Source organism: Solanum stenotomum, chromosome 12, assembly GCF_019186545.1.
Source record: "Solanum stenotomum isolate F172 chromosome 12, ASM1918654v1, whole genome shotgun sequence".
In the NCBI taxonomy this organism is placed as follows: domain Eukaryota; kingdom Viridiplantae; phylum Streptophyta; class Magnoliopsida; order Solanales; family Solanaceae; genus Solanum; species Solanum stenotomum.
The window spans coordinates 39,021,523-39,042,221 of record NC_064293.1 but is presented as its reverse complement, the minus strand read 5'-3'; the positions used below and the strand labels follow the sequence as shown (position 1 = coordinate 39,042,221).

The 20,699-nt window shown below is 34.6% G+C and overlaps 2 protein-coding genes across 2 annotated transcripts; both read right to left on the bottom strand.

The window, feature by feature from the left end:
• Nucleotides 1–5,526: 5,526 nt before the first annotated feature.
• LOC125846421 (O-fucosyltransferase 15-like) lies at nucleotides 5,527–10,561 on the bottom strand. The gene is made up of 10 exons (XM_049525829.1): nucleotides 10,167–10,561; nucleotides 9,661–9,756; nucleotides 9,482–9,581; nucleotides 9,325–9,386; nucleotides 9,091–9,179; nucleotides 8,232–8,352; nucleotides 8,007–8,150; nucleotides 7,551–7,885; nucleotides 6,608–6,848; nucleotides 5,527–5,993 (listed from the first exon to the last, which is right to left on the bottom strand). The coding sequence occupies exons 1-10, from the start codon at nucleotides 10,506–10,508 to the stop codon at nucleotides 5,688–5,690; spliced, it is 1,836 nt and encodes a 611-aa protein (XP_049381786.1). The 5' UTR covers nucleotides 10,509–10,561; the 3' UTR covers nucleotides 5,527–5,687.
• A 1,576-nt stretch (nucleotides 10,562–12,137) lies between these two features.
• Nucleotides 12,138–19,491, bottom strand: LOC125846420 (protein STRUBBELIG-RECEPTOR FAMILY 8). Its single transcript, XM_049525828.1, has 16 exons — nucleotides 19,125–19,491; nucleotides 18,387–18,519; nucleotides 18,226–18,297; nucleotides 18,074–18,139; nucleotides 17,911–17,982; nucleotides 17,714–17,785; nucleotides 17,084–17,155; nucleotides 16,940–17,005; nucleotides 16,779–16,844; nucleotides 16,363–16,685; nucleotides 15,954–16,210; nucleotides 14,252–14,523; nucleotides 14,034–14,169; nucleotides 13,441–13,583; nucleotides 13,199–13,355; nucleotides 12,138–12,561 (listed from the first exon to the last, which is right to left on the bottom strand). Exons 1-16 carry the CDS (start codon nucleotides 19,240–19,242, stop codon nucleotides 12,412–12,414), a joined length of 2,175 nt encoding a protein of 724 aa, XP_049381785.1. The 5' UTR covers nucleotides 19,243–19,491; the 3' UTR covers nucleotides 12,138–12,411.
• Nucleotides 19,492–20,699: the final 1,208 nt, after the last annotated feature.

The following is a 20,699-nucleotide window of genomic DNA, read 5'->3' as shown; positions in this document are numbered from 1 at the left end:
ATGAGACAGATGGAGTATAAAAATGATTTTAAAATTGAGGTAGAGAATATTTCCAGTAGGGTTTTGATGGAAAACTGCAAAAACCTCTCACTTTGGCATAAGAATTTATGGAGAATAAATCCTTTTTCCCTTTGGCTCTTCTCAAGCCAACTTTGCTCCCTGCGTAAAAGAATAGGGAAATTATGAAGATAAATTGAAAAGAACAGAAAAGTAATGAAAGGATAAACATGAAACTTAGTCGTCAATTAAAGTGTATGACTATCTCTAATTTAAGCTGATCATAAAGAGATTAGAGCATAATTTTATTTATATCTCTCGCGAGTAAGTGAAATTTTTTTTTGATAATGAATTACGATAAGATTCAAACTAGAATTTATGTCTGCTCTGATATAGTGATAACAGAGAAATCAAAAACTGATCAAGACTATATAAAAAAAGTGTATAACCATCTCATCTAAATTTTGAAACTATTAAAGATAGATTAAACTTTTATTCACTTAAATATGTTTTCAATATGCCTTTCGCTGTCTCACGTGCTGATTCTATAGGCCAGACACACAAATACTTTTTATTTTATTTTAATAGATGGCGATAAGCCTCAAACCATAATTATTATTTTTTTAATACGATATTAAAATGTGATTATTTCTTCTAAAAATTCACCTAATACCTCAAAAGAAAAAAATAATCATGTACTTGGTCCATAAAAAGAACCAAACCCGTCTGTGTGATGACATCATACTAAAGCTTCACAAAGAGATAAGACTATATAGCTTGGGTTTTTTTTTTTCATTTTGGATCATGATTTTAGGTAATAATAAACATAAGAGATGAACTACTCACAAATTTGGTTGGATGAAAATTTAATGGTTTATGCCATGGATGGTGGATTTTATTATTATATATATTTTTTGGCTCACTAGTGAAGCATTTAAGACAATTAAGATGCAGTTGAAGTGTTTAATAGGTATACCTTATACAATTTAAATTGAGTTTCAAAATAAATAATCGTTACAATAAGGAAATATCTATGTATTTGGACAAGATTTTACACTACATTTACGAGTCTGGAGCCTAAAGGGCAAAAAATTTTGATAAAAATTTCAGAAGGCATATCAATTTTTTTTCTAACCAAAAGGACAAAATTGCTACTGATGTAGCAATTTTGATTTGACGCCGTTAACAGATCAAAATCGCTGCCCTATCTGCGATTTTGTCCAACTTTTTTTTTCTTTAGAAAATCGCTGCCCTATGCAGCGTTTTTGCGATAAAAACGATTTTTTTTCGGGGCAGCGATTTTCGATAATGTTTTTTTAAAAAAAAAACAAAAAAATCGCTCCTGCTGCAGCGTTATTATAAAATTTGTGGAAATTTTTTTATTTTGTTTTAGAAATCGCTTCCTTGGCAAGTTGGCAGCGATTTTAGTGGAATTTTTTTTTAAAAAAAATCGTTGCCTTGGCAGCGATTTTGGTGGGAATTTTTTATTTTTTTTGAAATTTTTGTTAACTAGTCAACATCTAATTGTAAAAAAAAAAAATGTTTTTTTTAAATCGCTGCCTTGGCAGCGATTTTAGTAAAGATTTTTTTTATAAAACCCCTCTAACTTTTTTTTTTTAAAAATATCACTTATGATGCAGCGATTTCATAAATAAAAATTGTCTTATATATTTATGATCATTATTTGAATTGGAGCATGTTAGATTACAATATGGGAGAGTAATCTGAATATATAAGACAATTTTTATTTATGAAATCACTGCGTCAGAAGCGATATTTTTTTAAAAAAGAAAGTTAGAGGGGAATTTCGCTGCCCTGGCAGCGATTTTCGTTTTTTAAAAAATTCTTTACTAAAATCGCTGCCATTTTTTTTTTACAATTAGATGTTGACTAGCTGACAGAAATTTCAAAAAAAATAAAATTCCACCGAAATCGTTGCCATTTTTATTTTATTTTTAAATTCCACTAAAATCGTTGCCTGGCAGCAATTTCTAAAAAAAAATTTATATATTTTTAAAAAAACATTAACGAAAATTGCCGATTTCTAAAAAATAAAATAAAATTGTTTTTATAAAACTGCTGTCATAGCATTGATTTTAATTTTAACTTTTTAAAAAAAAAATCGCAAAAACGCTGCACGGGCAGTGATTTTCTGAAAAAAAAAAAGTTAGACAAAATCGCTGATAGGATCTATTAACGGCGTCAAATCAAAATCACTACGTCAGTAGTGATTTTTCCCTTTTGATTAAAAAAAAATTTGATATGCTCTTTTGAAATTGTTGTCAAATTTTTTTGCCCTTTAGGCTCCGGACTCCTACATTGACCATAATAGAGTTGAAATAGAACAAAAATATTAAAGTAGCAACTTTATAAACTTTAACCAAACTTGTGTGGAGCAACATGAAAATCAATATTTGCATGCCTACGTGCTTACGTCTCTCAGCTGGCTTAAGGACTTAATTTGAGGAAAATAGACTCCTTCAACTTACTTTCTAAATTTTATCATCCATATAAAAAATTGTTATTGTTCAAGGCAATCTTTTATTTGTTACTCGATTGAGTGTCTAGTCTTTTCTTTCTATCGAATGAGTCTATGCTACTACGGGAAAATCACTTACATTTTTATTCACATATAAATAGTGAAAATAGAAAGAAAAAAAATATACACGAAAACACAACAATAAAATGATTGAATAAACAATGAAGGAGTAATATTAATTTATTTTTTATCGTAAGGCACATGGCAAGCTGCACCTTCCTGCTGATGACTTAACGAATCCATCTTCCATCTGAATGTTGCATTTTGGTTTGATTCTATTTTTTGTTGTCCTTTTAGAAGTTTTTGCTTAATTTTTTTATCCTTTTGACTTCAGACTCTTGATTTAGCTAGGTTATTCGATATACAACTACTAAAATTCTTGAGTTTTTTATTCTAATTAATCTAAGTACTTGTGTCCAACACCTGTCATTAATCATATTTCTCGTATTGACATATGACACGACCTCTATTTGAGTATTGAATGTGCGGAAAATGTTTCACTCTTTTCTCATTAGCAGTAATTAATTTAATAAAATAAAGGCTTTTCAATTTTCAATGGGTAAAATGTTTATGTTGCTTATCGTTATATCCCACGAGAGAAAGTGGCAATGCAACTTGTATTTTACTTATTGAAATCATACACGAATTCAATATTTGAATAGTATGGATAAAAGTTCTAAATTTCTATCATATCCAATTTGATTACTTAGGTTTAAATATAATACTTTTATTTACACTAACTCAATAAATCTTTAAAACATGTACAATAGTTCAAGTTCAGATGAACGTATAAATTATCTTTCTATTCGCCTTTATTTTTGATTTTATGTCAGAGTCATTAAAATTTGAAAAAATCTTTATATGACCCGTTATTTAACATAGTAATTCCATGAATATTAACATCGCTAGTATATATATATAATAAATCTATTTATTTTTCTCTTCTTTCTTTTACATGACATGACTCCTAAATATATATACTCCACTATATGGAGCTCCTTGCGTTGGCTATATTCTTGTTTCAAAGACTTAAGGGACCCAAAAATATAATGTCGACCAAACCCTAGATTAGAAAAATCTTTTCTCTTAGGATACTTATAATATATAGCTCCTACACTAAATACACATATTTTGGCCGACAAGGTTTTGCTCTTTTTCTCTTGTCTAATCCAAAACATGCCACTATCAATGGATGTTAACTATTTCAACATAAGTTTAGATGCCTTACTATACTAGTATACTTTCTTCTCCTTCAATTCAAATTCCTAATATATATTTTCTTTGACAAATTAAAGTAAAATCTTGTGAGTTAAGAAAGAAAGACAATACTAATATTTTAGAGTTTATCACAAAGAGCTAGCTAAAGAGTGGCTCATGCATATCCAATTGTGTGCCATTTTCACTAAAAAAATGTGACATCGAAGTTAGCTAAAAGCCAAATAAAACATGCTTGAGCAATAGTGAAAATGACTACAGATATGGGAATTTAGATTAGAACTTATTTTCAAGACTGTGGATCTTAGTAGCTCTGTTGGTTGACTACCTGCATTTTCATCTTATTTTTGTTGATGAGAGTTCAATTCCTATATTGTAAACAGAAAAAGAAGAAAAAAGGACTTATCTTCAAGATGAAAAAGATGTCATGTCTCGTACTTTTTTTGGCTCATATGTAGGAACAAACCTAGCTAGACGGCATTTTTGGACGAGTTTGGTGGTGAATGAACCTAAATGGAATTACATCAATGTATGTAATTTCTTATACTATTGCATGTAATTTAACACGTTGTTGCAAATAATCTGCCTTGTTTTCCGGTTTGTACGCCTATTCCACTTTTTAAATAAATGATGCAAGTAGTTATATACTATCTTTTAGGTGATTTGATACCGTAAAAAATCTATTTATCTGAGTTAAAACTTATAATAAAATATAATGTTTTTGGCTTATATGTAGGATCGGAACTAATCCTAAACGAGTGTTTGGTAGTGACTGGACTTACACTGAGAATTATTAGTGGGAATTATAGAGGTTAGCTGGAGGAGAGCGACTTGTTGTCACTAATCACACAGGATCATTAATATTATTGGAATAGTTAAAACAATATTTGAATTAATTATTAGTTCACAGATTTTAATTTATATTTTGGTCATGCTAATGCTAGTCATGTAACTGTGAGAAACTAGAGTTTCAGTTTAGTGTATATAATCTAGACTCTAGAGTTTGTCATTATTGATATGATTGTTACAAAAACTTGAGTATAATAAGATTCTTAATTAATAAAAATATTTTCAAGTCAATTGCTTACCTGCTTTTGATATTGGTCAATTGTTTGATTGATTATAGTAACCCTTTCTAGTATAATTAAATTAAATGAAAAGTGAAATTAAGACTGCACTAAATAATGCTAGCTATAGGAAAATATTGAAGCTTAAATGTTGTTGCATGGCGATTAAGCCATTTTATTGTAGACATCGTAAAGAATTTCAATGCGTATAATTTTGACCATTCTAGTAGTAACAAGTTATTTTTCCATGTTAATTCGGTGCTTACTTTTTTAATCGATATATATAGAATATACACTGATAATACATATATTATATACAACTTATACATTTACGATATATACATACGGATGGGTTCCATATGGCTGAGGGCTTTCCCTTCACGTCAGCCCATAGACAGGTGAGGCTCCATTCACTGGTCCATACTATTCTACATTGTCCCAACTCATTGATGCGAATATTTTTGATCGAACGATCAAATGTGTTAGCTTCTCCAAAGAAATATTTTATAAAAAAAATCTCTTGCGTTTTATTTAGAGCAAATTATGCAAAATGTCAGCTCATTAGGTTACTTACCATCTTTTATTTATAAGGCAGTACTCAATTTCCTTCTCTGTAATTTCACATTTACTAGAATTACATCCTTTTGGATATTTCATCAGGGTTGGGCAAGATACTCAACAAACTCATTTTGAAAAAAAGTGACCGCATTAGAAATAAGAAGAATAAGAAATGTATCATATAATGTTACAAAATTAAAAAAAAGAGCTTGATTAATTCAAGTTTTAAATGGTGACATATTACATTTACATTTGCGTGTTAATTTCCCCCCCAAACTCAGTTGACAATGGACCTAGTTAACTTAAGGGACCTATGTGTTGCACATGCATTCCTTACACCGTGGATATCTGTATACGCTCCTCCCAACAGGTCGTGAAAATACCCGTTTGGTTTGTCTAACTGCTTTCCTCACTCTTTGCTCAAATGTCCTCCAGTCTATTGTGTTGTTCTTGACAAAGATATCAGCCAGTCTACGTTTGTTTGGCCGTATAGTAGCCATTTTGCCTCCGCCAAAGTATACTCGGAAGCCAGAGACTAACGATGAAAATTGGCTTCCCGAGTCTGTCATGGCAAACACATCTGCAGCAGTGCAAACTATGAAGTCCAGTGCTGCTAGCTGCATAAAAGAGTTCATTTTAGTACCAGTTGCATGAGTCGAGTTCTCAAATCAAAATATATGATGGTATGTTCATAGGGTGCTAGCTTTCCTCTGCATCAGCTGGAATATACAACTGCATGTTAGCAACAAGCGGCTACATAGGCATTCAAATGTCTGTTATGTTCAGAATACGGAGAAGCCCTACACAAATATACATACTTGAACGGCAAACAAAGGTTTTATACAAGGATACAAGTACATGCTCTGCATTGCTTCCTTTCTACACCTTAAGTCAAACGATTTCTAAGAGCTTTATTTAAGCTCATTATCTTTTTATTGCAAGAATTCAAAGAACAACCTCCCCATATGTGTGAGTAATTTATACATTCAAATTGAAGTATAGCAGTTTGCTCCAGGTTAAATTTAGACCCACCTAGTGCATCTATTAGCATTCTGTTTGAATCTGTTCGCCATAAATTCCCATGTGACGAACACCTCATTTGAGAAACAACTTATATAATCAGTCAATATCAAGCACATGAAAGTTTTGTTTATTATTGATATTCTTTGTACAATTTGGTGCTGGGGATAATAAAGCAAAACCATGTTGAACCAATTAACGCAGAGTTTACCTGAGATGAGAAATTCATGAATGGTTCAATCTCGGAAGAGGAAAGTAAGCTTTCCTTTGTGACCAGATTAGGATACAAGGTGGTCAAGGAGGCCAATCTTGATTTGCCTCCATAGATATGTGCACCTGCCAAGTATATGCGTGTCTGCCGATTAAAACCAAGGGCAGCAAGCATTAGCACCGTCTCTTCAGGCATTAAAGGACACAATCCTTCAGCCTTTAGAGCTGCTGGGGAAGGCAACCTGAACAAACATTTTTTTTTTTCAGAATCAATAAGTGAACTGAGACTAGTTTTAATAAATTTGAATGTTATAACCTCAATAACATGTCTCTAGAATTAGGTTAAGGTCATTTGGCATCTATGAAGAAAATACTACTCATCACTTTGACATGCTTAATTAAAATTGTCCAATAGAGGTAATCCAGAGACCCCACCCACTTTCGCAACAAGAAGATGTGAACCTCTCCAGATGCTAGAGAGATAAGAAGTAGCTACTGTTTCCAACTTTCTCATATTTGGACAAAATTTTGAAAAACATTATCTCAAGGAAATCAAGTTCCTTAAAAATGAAGAGGTTCCCTTGTAAAAGTAGGCAAAATTAGCTCCATAAGTGACATTCTCCATTGATTATCTCCTCCTCCCCATCCTACAACCCACCCCGCCTCCATAGTGTTTTCCTAGATATATACAAATGCTTTTGGAACAATTTTATTTGTTTACTTACCAAACAACAGAAAATATGTAAGGAAACCACTTATTTCCATGAAAACATTTTTCTTCAAATCAAACAAACCCTTAGCTCAATATGTTTGTGTGTGTGTCTGGTGCAATCTCTGGATAATCAAAGATGCAAGCAACAGACTAGGAAAATCAAACAAGTTAGCCTAGCTTTTTCTTATGAGTCGGGCAAGTAAAGGAATTGAGCAATGATTATATAACATACTTCGTGGTCTTCTTAAGCTCCACTAATGCAGGGAAGTGGATTTCACGATATGCTTCCAGTTCATTTCTTTCTTCTTCACCCCCACCATATTCACAGAGGGAATGAGCTACCATATCAATTTCAAACCTCATATGCAAAGCTAAATATCTAGCAACTTTTTCTCCACGATTTCGTTCACCCTTCAGCATAGACTTTGAGAAGGGACCCACTAGGTGACGATCCAAGGGTCCCAAACGTGTAACATTCTGACGCATTCTCCGTATAAGTAAAGCTCCAGTTTCTTCTATCTTTGGAACAAATTTCAGAGCATGAAAATTACATCTGCATCGAAGTCTCTAGATGAAGTCCCCAAATCAGGAACCAACGTAGAAGTTATGGAATCAGACTAAATGAGAAGATGAAATGAAAAATTGAGAAATCAACAAGGAAGCCTAATATCAAGTTCGCTGGGTTTACCTGCACCTGAGGTGGTAACGGGTCAGATGCCAATCGATTCCCAAATCCAAGAAAATGGACAACTCTGTTTTTATGTAAAATAGGAAGAATATATTTCTTGTAGAAACCTGGCTTTGCTTCTTTTACAACATCTGCATCTGTCACCTGGATTTATTTCCAGATTGTAAGAAACTAGATTCTTCACATGATCATATTCAAAATGATTTATCTAGGTGAGAGTATTACCAAACTGCCAATGGCCTCTAGATCTAATGACTGCAACTCTTGAGGAAGTTCTCTAACTACACGAATATCAGGTTTCAGGTAGTCAATGAAATGCTCCTCCTGGTAGATATCGCCAAACTGGCTAAGAAATTATAGGTTGTATCTATCAATCTTCAATATAAGGAACTAATAAGGTATCAAATGTTTCACATTAGCAAGGAAACAAGTTTGAAGGAAGCAAAATGGGAAAGGCACATAAATATCTTATTTAAAAGTTCTAATTTCTATTTGATGAAGATCATACTAAAAGTTACTGATGCAACACTTCATATAATTTTTTTTCGGACAGGGCATAGCTAGTTGTAAATGAAAGGGTGGTTAAACGGCAGTTAAAAACGCATATGGAGATACTTACATAGCTCAAAGCACATTGGGGAACAGTTTAGGAAAAGAACTCTAGCATACTTGCATCTCTAAAGTAGATACAACAAAGAAAAGCCAGGCAAACCTTTGGGACAATCACAAAGTATTGGAGAGCTCATGTTTTGTAGACAAGCGATCAAAAAGAAATCAGTGTTACATCACAAATTTCCAATTATTGAGTTAAAGAATTTCAAGATGAAGACAGTTCAGATGTTTAATTAGTTATGAAAAGAAAATGGAAAAGAATTAAATGAAATACCATTCAACTAGTACGTGTTTCAAGTCAACAACAAGAATTTGCAAGTGAAGGTACAAAATGGTATATCGAAGATGTTGTGAATCTGTAATCGAAGATTCCACTATTTTGACGGTTTTGCATAATATTTTGCAATCCCTATTGTACAATAGGAAAAAGGAAAGAAAGAAGTGAAACTGACAATAAGTAGTAAGTTTTTACCTCACATCTTTCCAAACACTACTGTACAGAAATCTCGGAAGAACCAAGGTTGCATCGAGTAATCTTGCAATAGCAACAATATTGCAGACCTGTTGTGCAAGGAAGAAATGTGTTAGTTAAGAAAAAAAGACCATAGCTTTCATATAATATTAGCGCTGAGCCTTGTCTTTAGCTTGGCAAGCTAAACTAAAGAAATATGGAACAAATAATGTCAAAGCAGAAGACATAACTTACAGCTACTCGCTGCTGATTTATCCCACCATTTGCAGTGACAATAATGTAACCATTTTTTCCCTCTGAAAATTTTAGCCACATAAGAAGCAGGTTAACTACCCAAAACGTAACATGCATGAAGAGAGGGAGAGAGGGAGAGGGGGAGAGAGAGAGAGACCACTAGGTAGCCATTGACGCTGCTCAGCACAAGGTTTCCAAGAGGAAGCAACAAAATAGGGTTCAGCCCACAAATCTTTTGGCTCGGATTTTTTCTGTCCCTGCAATGTGTCGACCTCACATTATCAAGTAAAACCAACTAAATAGATCTACTCACTTCCTTGTAGAAACAAAAAGTACCTCAGCTAAGGAATGAGCAGCTTTAGCCAGCAATCGTGCATAGATTGTTTTCTGAGGCTTTCTCCCTTTGCCAAGCCCAAGCCTTAGCAGTTCTTCCTACCATATCAAAAATAACATTTACTCCATATGTATGAAAAGACCTCCAACTCAGTGAATCAATTCATACTTCAACAATCAATTAAGCCTCATTCCTAAATTAGTCAGGTCAGCCATATGAATCCTCTATATCCATCCCCTACCAGTTGCCCCTATTTCATCCCCAATACAAAACAATTTAGAAAAGTTTAACTTTATAGTTTGTCGAATAAGTAACATATATTTAGTTGCTTAACATCTCAAGATTCATTTTTTCAACTTCACAGCTAAATATTGAGATGATTTCACAATATCCGAAGTACCATCTTTATCAAAATTCATATTCATAACCCAGCTTTCAAAACTTGGACTAAGTTTCAACATTAGTAGTACCTTTCAAGAATTGACATAAAAGAGTGATTCAAACATACCCGAATTGATAGAGTGGAGGAATTATCTTCCAAGAACCTGAACTCAACCTGAGAAGCCCGACCCGAGTTCTGGATCCGGGAAAGCATCCACCAATTCATCCCGACAAAAGCGATCACAAAGAGAGCCAACCCGACAATTGCTTTTTCCTGACAAAAGGGTTTCTTCTTCCTCATCTTCTTGGACCCGAACGTGAAACCCAATAACCCGTTAAACGAGTTGTTCCTGTGACCCGGATTCAGGGGCTCATCCCGATCCGAAGTCGGAACGGTGGATTGTTCCTTATCATCGTAGTCGTACGATGATTCTGAGAAATTAGAAAAAGAATTGCTGCGAGAAGTCATGCAAGTTTTTATCTTTTAAGCTTTGCTTCTTTCTTTTTTTTGTTTGAAGTTTCTGCTTCTGTACATTAAAACGGTTTTAAAACAAGGTGAGCAAAAATAGCATTTGGTCATTTTTCTTTTTAGGCAAAAAGAAATCAAGTGTGATTTTTCTTCTTCAATTTGATAGTGAATTTACTATATATATCAAATAAAATTATTTTTGAACTTTATCTAATGTTTACATCAGATGACACAAGTATTAAAGAATTATGAAAGGAAATTTCAAGTAAATATTTTATTTTCTTTAAATTAGTATTCATTTTGAAAATTTTAAATTCGAAATGAGTCGTTTCCTATATATTGGAGAGTAAAGCTAAGACACAAATGCACTTTCGTTTTTTTGTCTCCTTTTGCTTAGTGTTTGAATCGAATGAACATTTCAATTTATTTATTCTCAACATGCACTCTTTTGTGGTAGCCTTAGCTATTGTAGTGTGTTTGTATCAGGAATCGAACTATAGCTGGAGTCGATTAGGGATGAGTTGACCTCAGTCACAATTGGTCATTTTATTTTCTAATGTTATTATAAAATAAAAAACCTGGAGAATATAATGAGGAAACTTGTTGTAGACAAGCACCATAGCTACTTCCTCCCCCATATGAGAAAAAGTGTATAAGTGCACATGGCACAACCTGGCCTCATTCTTATTTTTTCACCTAGTGAGGCGTGATCCATGAAGCTTGTCTTTAAGTTATTAGCTATTATATTGGAGTCTCACAAGGTTATTGCATTTTGCTTTCCAATGCACTCGTTTTCTTTTTATAACATCGGTTAGGTATAGTTTGTATACGCCTCGGCTATTCCAAAACACGTTAACTCTTATTCTAATATTTGTTACCTCTCACCAACATAACTATTCTACGATTTTACGTCTTCATTAACAGCCCAACCATACCCTTGCATGAGAAAACAAAGATCAACCACGATGCAAAAACCAAATCGATAAAAGTGTTATCGATTTATTGTTATTGGGATATTGGGTTAACGGTTTTTTTAATGGTTTTTTAAAAAAAATTATTGGATTATCGATTCGGTATTGGTTTTTAATATTGGGTTATTGGGTAAATCGATAACCCATTAAGACTAGTAATTTACTACTTTTACTTGTACATAAATATTACTCATATTAATCTCAATATCCTACTAGTTACTATGTTTATCATTTAACCTTCAATTCACACTTCACAATGACTTTGAGTTCACAATTTCACATTATACAAAACGTTCAAATCTAAAGTAAAAACCCTATTCTTCTTAATTTCTCTTTGTGCTACACTTGTATAGTTCTTCTCATGTTTGTTATTCTTGTTTCTATTTTATGAGCATTTGTAAAGTTATATTATTGTATTTTTGCATCAAATTTATTAGAAAAGTCATATATTTATTTTATAAGTATTTCTTATTGGTTAAACCAAAAACCGATAAAAAATATCTTATTGATTTGATTATTGATTTAACATTTTAAAACCAAAAACCGATAAACCGAACCAATAATACATTGAACTGAACCAACCGATGCACACTACAGTTAGCTCTTAGGCTAGCCAAAAGTTATTGGAAAAACTGTAATATAAACAAACACAGAATGATAATGTGTAGCAATGTTCTTATTGACAATAAATTATATCCAGTATCCCAAGATGGTTTGTAAATATACTCTGGAGGACATTGTCAGTGAATTATGTACCTCAAATTGGGATGCAAAAAAGCTTCTTCTTTGTTTAACGAGGAAGATGTGAAAAATAATTACATTTTTAATGTCCCTGGTATTGACACCTCCGAGTTTTATCTGCCATAGTTGCTCTTGACCTTCACAGAAGTTACTTACAAAATTGCAAAGGCCGCTTCGTCGTGTATGTTTATCTATGGCATGTCAACCGTCTCATGATCCGGAGTCTTGTATGTGAAAGCTGATTCATCACTGGATCGCCTTTTGACCACACTCGCCCTTTGCATTAACCGAACCAGTGCTTGCACAACTTCAGACATTGGGGGTCGAAACTCTGGTTCAGGCTGTAAAGGAAATAGATGTTAAAAGTTATTACCAAGGAGAAAACACTCGCATTCAAATTATTGCAGTTAAAGTAATTCACTTCAGATATGTCAATGAGCAAGTATTCATTATAATTTTGTTGAGTCCATCAGATTTTTCTTCGTGAGTTGAGTGAGTCTTGAAGTCACCTTAGTTCAAGAAAAGCTTAATTAAGAATTTCTCATTTAAAGACAAAGCACCCAAAGCCACTATGGACCATGGTGTGCAAGGACTTGCGCCTTGGAAGTTCCCAAACTAACTTAAACCAAGATGGGTGCTCTCGCCATTCCAAGACTCACCGAGTATGTGTAAGAAAGGTCATCTATTTGCTGAAGCACATCAATTCACTTCAGCACTGAGCCATGAGCAAACTCAGAGTGCAAGTGGTCCCAATTTATCCACGCCCCTGAATTTGGACTTATATAGAATGCAAAAACTGGTAGTGTATCATTTATTTGACGGGTTAGAATGTCAAGTTTGGTCCTTAAGTGTGTAAATTCCCTATGATCATTGACTTTCGCTTCTATCAAAGATATTTTAGAAGTGGTTTCATCTTTTAAGCTTCACATGTTAACAACTGTTATGCTCCAAATGAAAGAACATGCAAGTAAAGCTCACCTGAACACACAGTGCAATAATATCAGCAAAACGGGACAAAGACTTTGCAGGATACATGCCATTTAGTGCAGGATCAACCATTTTTGACAAGGCATCTATATCATGGAGTTGAGGCGTAGCCCATCTCACAAGGGACTGTTCCGATCTCACCCTTGAACTATATGATTGTTAACAAGAATCAAGTCATTAAAAGAATTCAATAGTGTAAAAGTTGACTAGCGATGTAAAAAGATCTAGTTTACCTATCAAGTGGCTTCCTTCCTGTCAACAATTCCAACATCACCACACCAAAACTATATACATCACTTTTTACCGTGTATATTCCAGATAAAGCAAATTCAGGAGCGCTATAACCGAATGAACCAATCATTTGTGTGGATGACACCTGTCAACATTCAGAAGTAATTACAACTTTAGGCAATGCCCTTAACAGAGTCAATTAGCCTTCCCACATTAGCTTCCTTCACCCGAACTTCAGTACAAGAAGGTTCTCTTTTCACAAAAATAATTCACAGAACTAAATGTCAGGCAGGGGGAAGGGGTCTTCCTTAAAGTTTGTGCACTATGGTAAGCCAAGTGTTTAAGCATCCAACAAGATTGCTCCAGAAGAATTGGAAAACAAAACTAAGCTGCCACAATCAGAATCTCTAATTTCATGACCGAGTCTGTAAAGATCTACCTAGAATTAGTTGCTTATTAATATTGTTCCTACTACAGTACTAGGTAAGTTGATTGACATCATCTCATAAACATGATATGCATCACGTACCACCCAATATTATTAACACCCTCTGTTAAAACGACGACGTAGATTAAATCTTCTTTACTCACTCACCTGGCGTTCTGTGTTTGGAGTCAAAGCTGCTAACCCACAATCTGATAAATGGGGATTGAGCTCTTCATCTAGTAAAATATTTGCGGATTTGAAGTTTCTATGTACAACAGAAGGTAGACAGACTTCATGCAAGTACCTGAAAAGAAGACGGTCAAGTTTTAAGCTAACCCAACAAGAAAAGGGCAAGACAGGTAAAATACTATACAGCTATAACATACTCTAAAGCTCGAGCAGTGCCAAGCGCTACTCTAACCCGGGCGTTCCAAGTAAGCAATTCGCTCCTCTCATCAGCAAAGTGCAGCATATCATGCAAGCTACCATTTGCAACATGGTCATAAACCAGAAGACGCTGTCCATGCTCAGCACAATATCCTATCAATTGAACAATGTTTGGGTGTCTCAGCCTTGACATATTTGAGACAGCTTCAAGAAAGTTATCTTCCTCCTGCAGTGACAGTGCTGCACTGTCGATCTTTTTGATGACCATTATCTGGTAAGGACAGTTCAAAAGATCAATTGAGATTTTCAGCTGGCACCTTCCGTACAAACTACATGAATGAAAAACTAAAAGTTTCCTCATCAAAAATGTTGTTGACACATGAAATTCTTAAATCATTTATTGGAACACAGTTGGCATCAAGTTTGGAGCAGAGAAATAGTCAACACAATTGGTTCATTCAAAAAGAAATAACCAGTAGCACATCCAATAATAAACCACAAAGTAGAAGATATATAATGTCAAACTTTGAAACTGCTAAGAATATTTTTGCTTAGGACTGCATCATGTAACCAAAGGACAAGGTTATACTATCATAGTTAATTCAGGCTGAGAAGAGAAGTGAGATGACCATCAAAGTGACCATATAATTACACCCATCAAACATCACAAGGCAGATAAAAGCAAAGATGTGACCAGACCACCCAGAGGAGTGAACAATTGACATGTGTTCATCAGAATGTGAGCCTACTGTGGGCAATCAACTTTGTGAAAGATCTAAAAGAGCAAGTTGAATCAAAGAGTATCAAGGACTTAATCTCAGTTAAGAGAATCACTCAAAACAGATTATGTACTAGCAAGAGGACCCAATACTTCAACTCGCATGCGAGCAGAGTATCAAGAAGTCTACTAACTTCTACTCAGGTTTAGAAACACATAGATCAAGTATGTAGCCTTTTAGTGTTTGCCCGGTTTGACAAATATTGTGAAAGGATCTAAGGGTTCAACCATAATGTTAAGGCAATGGATATAGTAAGACAAGAACCTTATTTACTACTTTGGATGCCTTTGTTAGAGTGGGTAAAAGCCTCACATTGGTTGGGGAATGGACTGGGGTCTCATTATATGGACTTGGGCAATCCTCCCCTCATGAGCGAAGCTTTTGGGGTTGAGTTAAGCCCAGGTGCCATATCTTTACATGGTATCAAGGTTCATCTCCATTTGGGCTCCCGGTCCATGCTCCAGCGGGCCTGGGCGTGAAGTGGGGTGTTAGAGTGGGTAAAAGTCCCACATTGGTTAGGGAATGGACTGGTGGTCTCCTTATATGGACTTGGGCAATCCTCCCCTCATGAGCTAGCTTTTGGGGTTGAGTTACCATATCTTTACAGCATCATTTACCCGAGGTTGGACATTAGGTAATGCAACATTGTCCCACACATGTAACGGCTTGATACTATGCTATGGCATCTTAGCAATAGGGTGATAGGTGGAGTGGCCAACATCTTGATATACCCCTTTTGTCCTTATGTATCTGATGAACGTTATACAACTCACAAGTATGTGATTCTCCGAAGCATCAAAAATGAAAGATGTCCATGAGAGACAGATTAAATTTATTCAATATTGTTCAGCTTCAAATAGTTTTGAATGCACATCACGAGTAGGAAAGGTAAGAAGTTACAACGTTAAACATCTGAAATTACCTTCCCATTAGGAAACTCTGCCCTATAAACACGCCCAAGAGATCCTTCACCAATGAGATTTTCTTGACTGAAGCTGTTTGTTGCTGTTTGCAATGCAGCAACAGTATAAGCTGATGCAGTTATTGGAGACTTCCCTCTCCTGACAGATCCATTCTTCCCTTGTATCATTTCAACAGTCACCTTTTCGGTAGGTGGGGGCTTCAAGTCAGCAACAGCAGCCACAGGCGTCGCCCTTTGCTCTTGTACCTCCATACTCACTAAGATTAAACAGAGTACATGAGAAATCAACCAAGTTCGTACCAATTTCCAAATTAAGATGGCACATCACACCACAACTGTTAGTCATCTAAAGGTATTAGCACCAATGACAATATTGAGTCAGGAAGGAAAAAAGTTTAAGGGAACACACCTTTATCTGTGCCAACTGGAAGACTTCCTGTAGAGGGTCTTGTAGCAATTTCCTTGCCCTTGCCCCTCCGGAAGCAAAATACAAGCGCTACCAGAGCAAAAAGAATTGCAAGAGAAGATCCAAGAGCTATGCCAATGATAGCTCCAGTTGTCAATCCCTTTTTTTTATCACCATTTTCTGGAGATGGCTGGCCATCAGAACCTGGTCTTGCACGTGAACTAGGAGGAGAATGGCTACGATTGTTGCGAGATCTTCCAGGAGGAGGTGCAGTGTATGGTGGTGGGGGAGGAGCTGGACCATTTGCAAAGGAATTCCCATCGTATCTGTCATATTAAATGTTATGTCACACCCCTTGAAACTGTAAGTCTGTAACATTCTAAACCATGTAAGAATATATAGGATGTGAAATTACTTACATGAAGTTAGGGATAGATCGGAGCTCATTCGGGATCCATCCATTGAAATGATTCTTTGCAACATTTCTGCAAAAAGGTTTTGTTTTGCCCATAAAACACTCTACTGGCATTGAATCAAACTAGCTAAGCCCATTAATTCAAGAAGAGGTATTGAAACTTACAAATTAGTCAAAGGTAGACCAACCAGGATATTGAGAGGGCCACTTAGCTGATTGTTTTCCAGATGACTACAGAGGATGCCAATTTCATGGGTAAGTCAAGTAGCGGAACAGCAAATCCTATTAGTAGAAAGTTATTATGCTTACAGTGTGGAAAGATTGGTCAACGAACTGAATGAAGAGGGGAGATCTCCAGAAAAATTATTCGAGGACAGATCCCTGAAGTAGCAGCAAATCAGTGAAAAGTTATAACTATTAACTAGTGAAACAGATGTTCAAAAGACATGAGGAATCAATATAGCCAGAAAGCTCTTTGTAGCAGGGGTACTGAGCTCTAATGTAGGTTTACAAAGCTTCAAAGAGGAGCAGGGCACCTATCCTAATACAATCAAAACGAATTTCAACATAAAAAAGCTACGAAGGAAAATAAAATGTAAGACTTTACAAGCCTCCAGACTTCATTGTTCATTAAAATTAAGCAGATAATGATTCTGAAAAGGCATTTGTATATGATTAGATCCTATATTTGTTTTGAGAACATATTTGGAAGCAGTCATGTTTGTACATTGCAGGCACGTCAAAACAAATGAAGGGCCAGCTACTGTGGGTCGGAGACACCATGGTGTTATGAATTCAAGCTAGTAACTAATTGGACTGGTGTAGGAAAAGAAGCCCTTCAAGTGTGGCAATGAATGAACTCTATTAGAAAAAAAGAAGAAAAGGAAAAAAAAATTACCAGAAAGGATCAATCAAGTAAAGATTAAGTAGAACACTTACAAGGCTCCCAGATCGGAGTGGTTGGTGAACAATTCTCCAATTGTTTGAGAGAGTGAGTTATGGCTAAGATTCCTGAAAAATGAATCGTAGGGTAAGCTATTTTAAATAGTTGCCAGAAATGATTCAATAGAATAAAGAGAAGACCAAGCAAATGTTATTTTTGTTTTGGAAAGTGCCTAGTGAGTCTGGCCACTCACAGATAGCTAAGTGTAACCATGCCAGCAAAGGAATACGGAATGTTGCCACTTATATTGTTGTTTGCAAGATTCCTGCATTGACAATGATTATAGTTCCAGTGAGACAATCATAAACCGGGAAGTTTTCAAACAAACCAAACACATAACAAGGAGTCAACATTACAGGCTAGTGAGATTGGGTGGAAGCTGATATGGAATAGAATCATGAATGTTGTTGCCGCTCATATCCCTGAAGACAACAGATAGCAGAATCAATTTTATTGTGATAGTAGGTCCTCTAAATTACCCTTTACCACTAAAAGGACAAGCTCTTACAAGTTCTTTAACGAGGTAAAACCATTTAGCATGTATCCCAACGTTCCATTGAGTCCCAAATCAGGAATTTGACTGTTTCAGCAAGAACCAACCATTATATCAATCAAATCATAACTAAAATGTATAATGATACGCACAAAGTTAATGCTATGCAAACTTACATTGAAACAACAGAAGAGGCCTGACAAGTGATTCCTTTCCAAGACTCACCACAGGGATCGCCACCATTTGACTTCCAATTAGAGAGCTGTGAAGGACTATTCAGTGAAGCATACAAGACCTGAAGAGCTTGCACTGCAGATTACAAGAGTCAGGCAACGACAAAGCCAAAGCCAGAACATCTCTCCAACAAGAAAACCAAGATTCAATATATATCTTATCAAGATTCAACAAGTACAGCCTCAATCTTAAGCTAGTGTTGGCTCTGAAACTAATTAAATACAAGAAAGACACCAAGAAAGGGCAAGAAAACATATTATCTTATCAAATCAAACAGTTTTAGCATTCGAATTCAATTGCATGCGTCCTCACATTATAATCACAGAAAATCCCAGTCATATAATTTTTAGTACAAAGATCAAGAATCCATATTTTTTGTACTAATGTATCAATCTTTGACTTGCATTGACTGGAAAACCCAACAAAAAGGGAAGAAAAAGAGCCCCAGAAGAAGGGCAAACAAATACATTACCCCATTAACCAAATCAGGCATTCAAACAATCACAAGAAAGGCGTTCTTATATCACAAGATTCACCTAGTGAAAAAAACGAAAAACAAAAAAAGCCTCCTCCTTCAACACATTCAAGAAAACAGAGAAACATCTAAACCCACTAAGCACAAAATCACTAATGAAGCTCTAAAAACGGATCCAAGATTTTCTACCAGTGAAGAAACTCACAGTCATTCGGATCAGTGTTTCCTTCCGCAACAAAAGATGAGTAAAACCCCACTGCCACAATCACCACTACTGGCAAAAGGGGGAAAAGGGTGTCTTGCTTACAGCTATTTCTATTCATTTTCTGTTTTGTTCTTGTTAGTCAAGAATCAAAGGGGTTGTGCAGAGACAGAGGTAAGAGGAAGAAGAAGAAGCATGGCGAAAGAAAGACAGGGAAATGACAAGAAGGTAACGTCGTCAGTAGTGGTAGGTGTCACCATCGTTAAGAGACTCTCCGATTCTAAGCTTTCTTTTTAATGGAGAGAGAGAGAAATTTATATAAGAAGACTCCACTGGCAGTGTGTATCATCTACAGGTGTCGGCGAAAAATCGATAAAAAGAGTAGAAAAACTACTACTGTAGTTTGTAGTAGCTTTTAATTAAACAAAAACTGATTAATTAGATAACTCCGCCTAATTGAGTTTCTTTAAATTACACTGCCTCTAATCACCCAATCTCCACGGGATCACCCTCGATCTACCACATAACATAGCAAGTAGTTTCAAACTTTTATATGATATGTGACTCTTAGTAAAAAATCAAAAGAAGTATTGAAAATATCTCTAAATTTAAAGAAAATTTAGGATATATTTCACTCATGTTGCAAAGTAGGTGGTGTTAGTCAAAGTAAAATGATATTTTTAAGGCAGTCAATAATTCAACATAAGACTAATAACTCACACCTAATTTAGAAATATTTTCCATATTTCTCTCTAACATCTTACTATTTCTTTTAATCAATTTTGATATTTTGTATAGAAAATAATTTCTCGATCTTCAAAACAACATGTTATTGTTGATAAATTATAACTGATCTCAAATTCCAATCAAAATGATCCATATGCCTCCTTAGAATTTAAATATTAAAATTAATTAATAAATATTTTTAAAGTTATTTCTACAGATTTTTTATATTAATTTTTTCTAAGTTTTATATAAAATACATAATTAAAATAGCATTTGTTACAAACTGTAACCAAATATCACAAATGCACGTAAAAAATGCAATAGGTTTAAGTGGGGTGTTCATGGTTTGGATAAAAATCGATCCAAATGAAAAATCAAACTAAATCGATTAAATGAACCGATTTAATTTGAGTTTTGATTTGGTTTGGTTTTAGATTGTTAAGAACCAATAGTATTTGGTTTGGTTATGATTTTGTTCGAAAAAAATCGAAGAAATAATCGAACCGAACCAACAAGTTATATACATAAATTTTATTATTATACATACATAATATATTATATTCATAAACAATTTTAAAGATTTTATATATGTTTCATCAAAATTTATTTATAATTTCCTTATGAAAGAAAAAATGTCCAAGGTGAGAACATTTTTCTTTTTGGTTTCATGAATATGAGTGTCTATGGAAATTCTTTGTGAGACTAAAAATGTCATTGTCTCTTCCTTCTATGTCAAAATAGTGATTTTTAAAGTTTTATTCAGTAAATTCAATGATCGAAAGTTCTGTAATGCCAGTCATTCTAACTAGTTTTTTGTTTGAATGGATTGTTGTCATTTTTTTCACGTTTTGA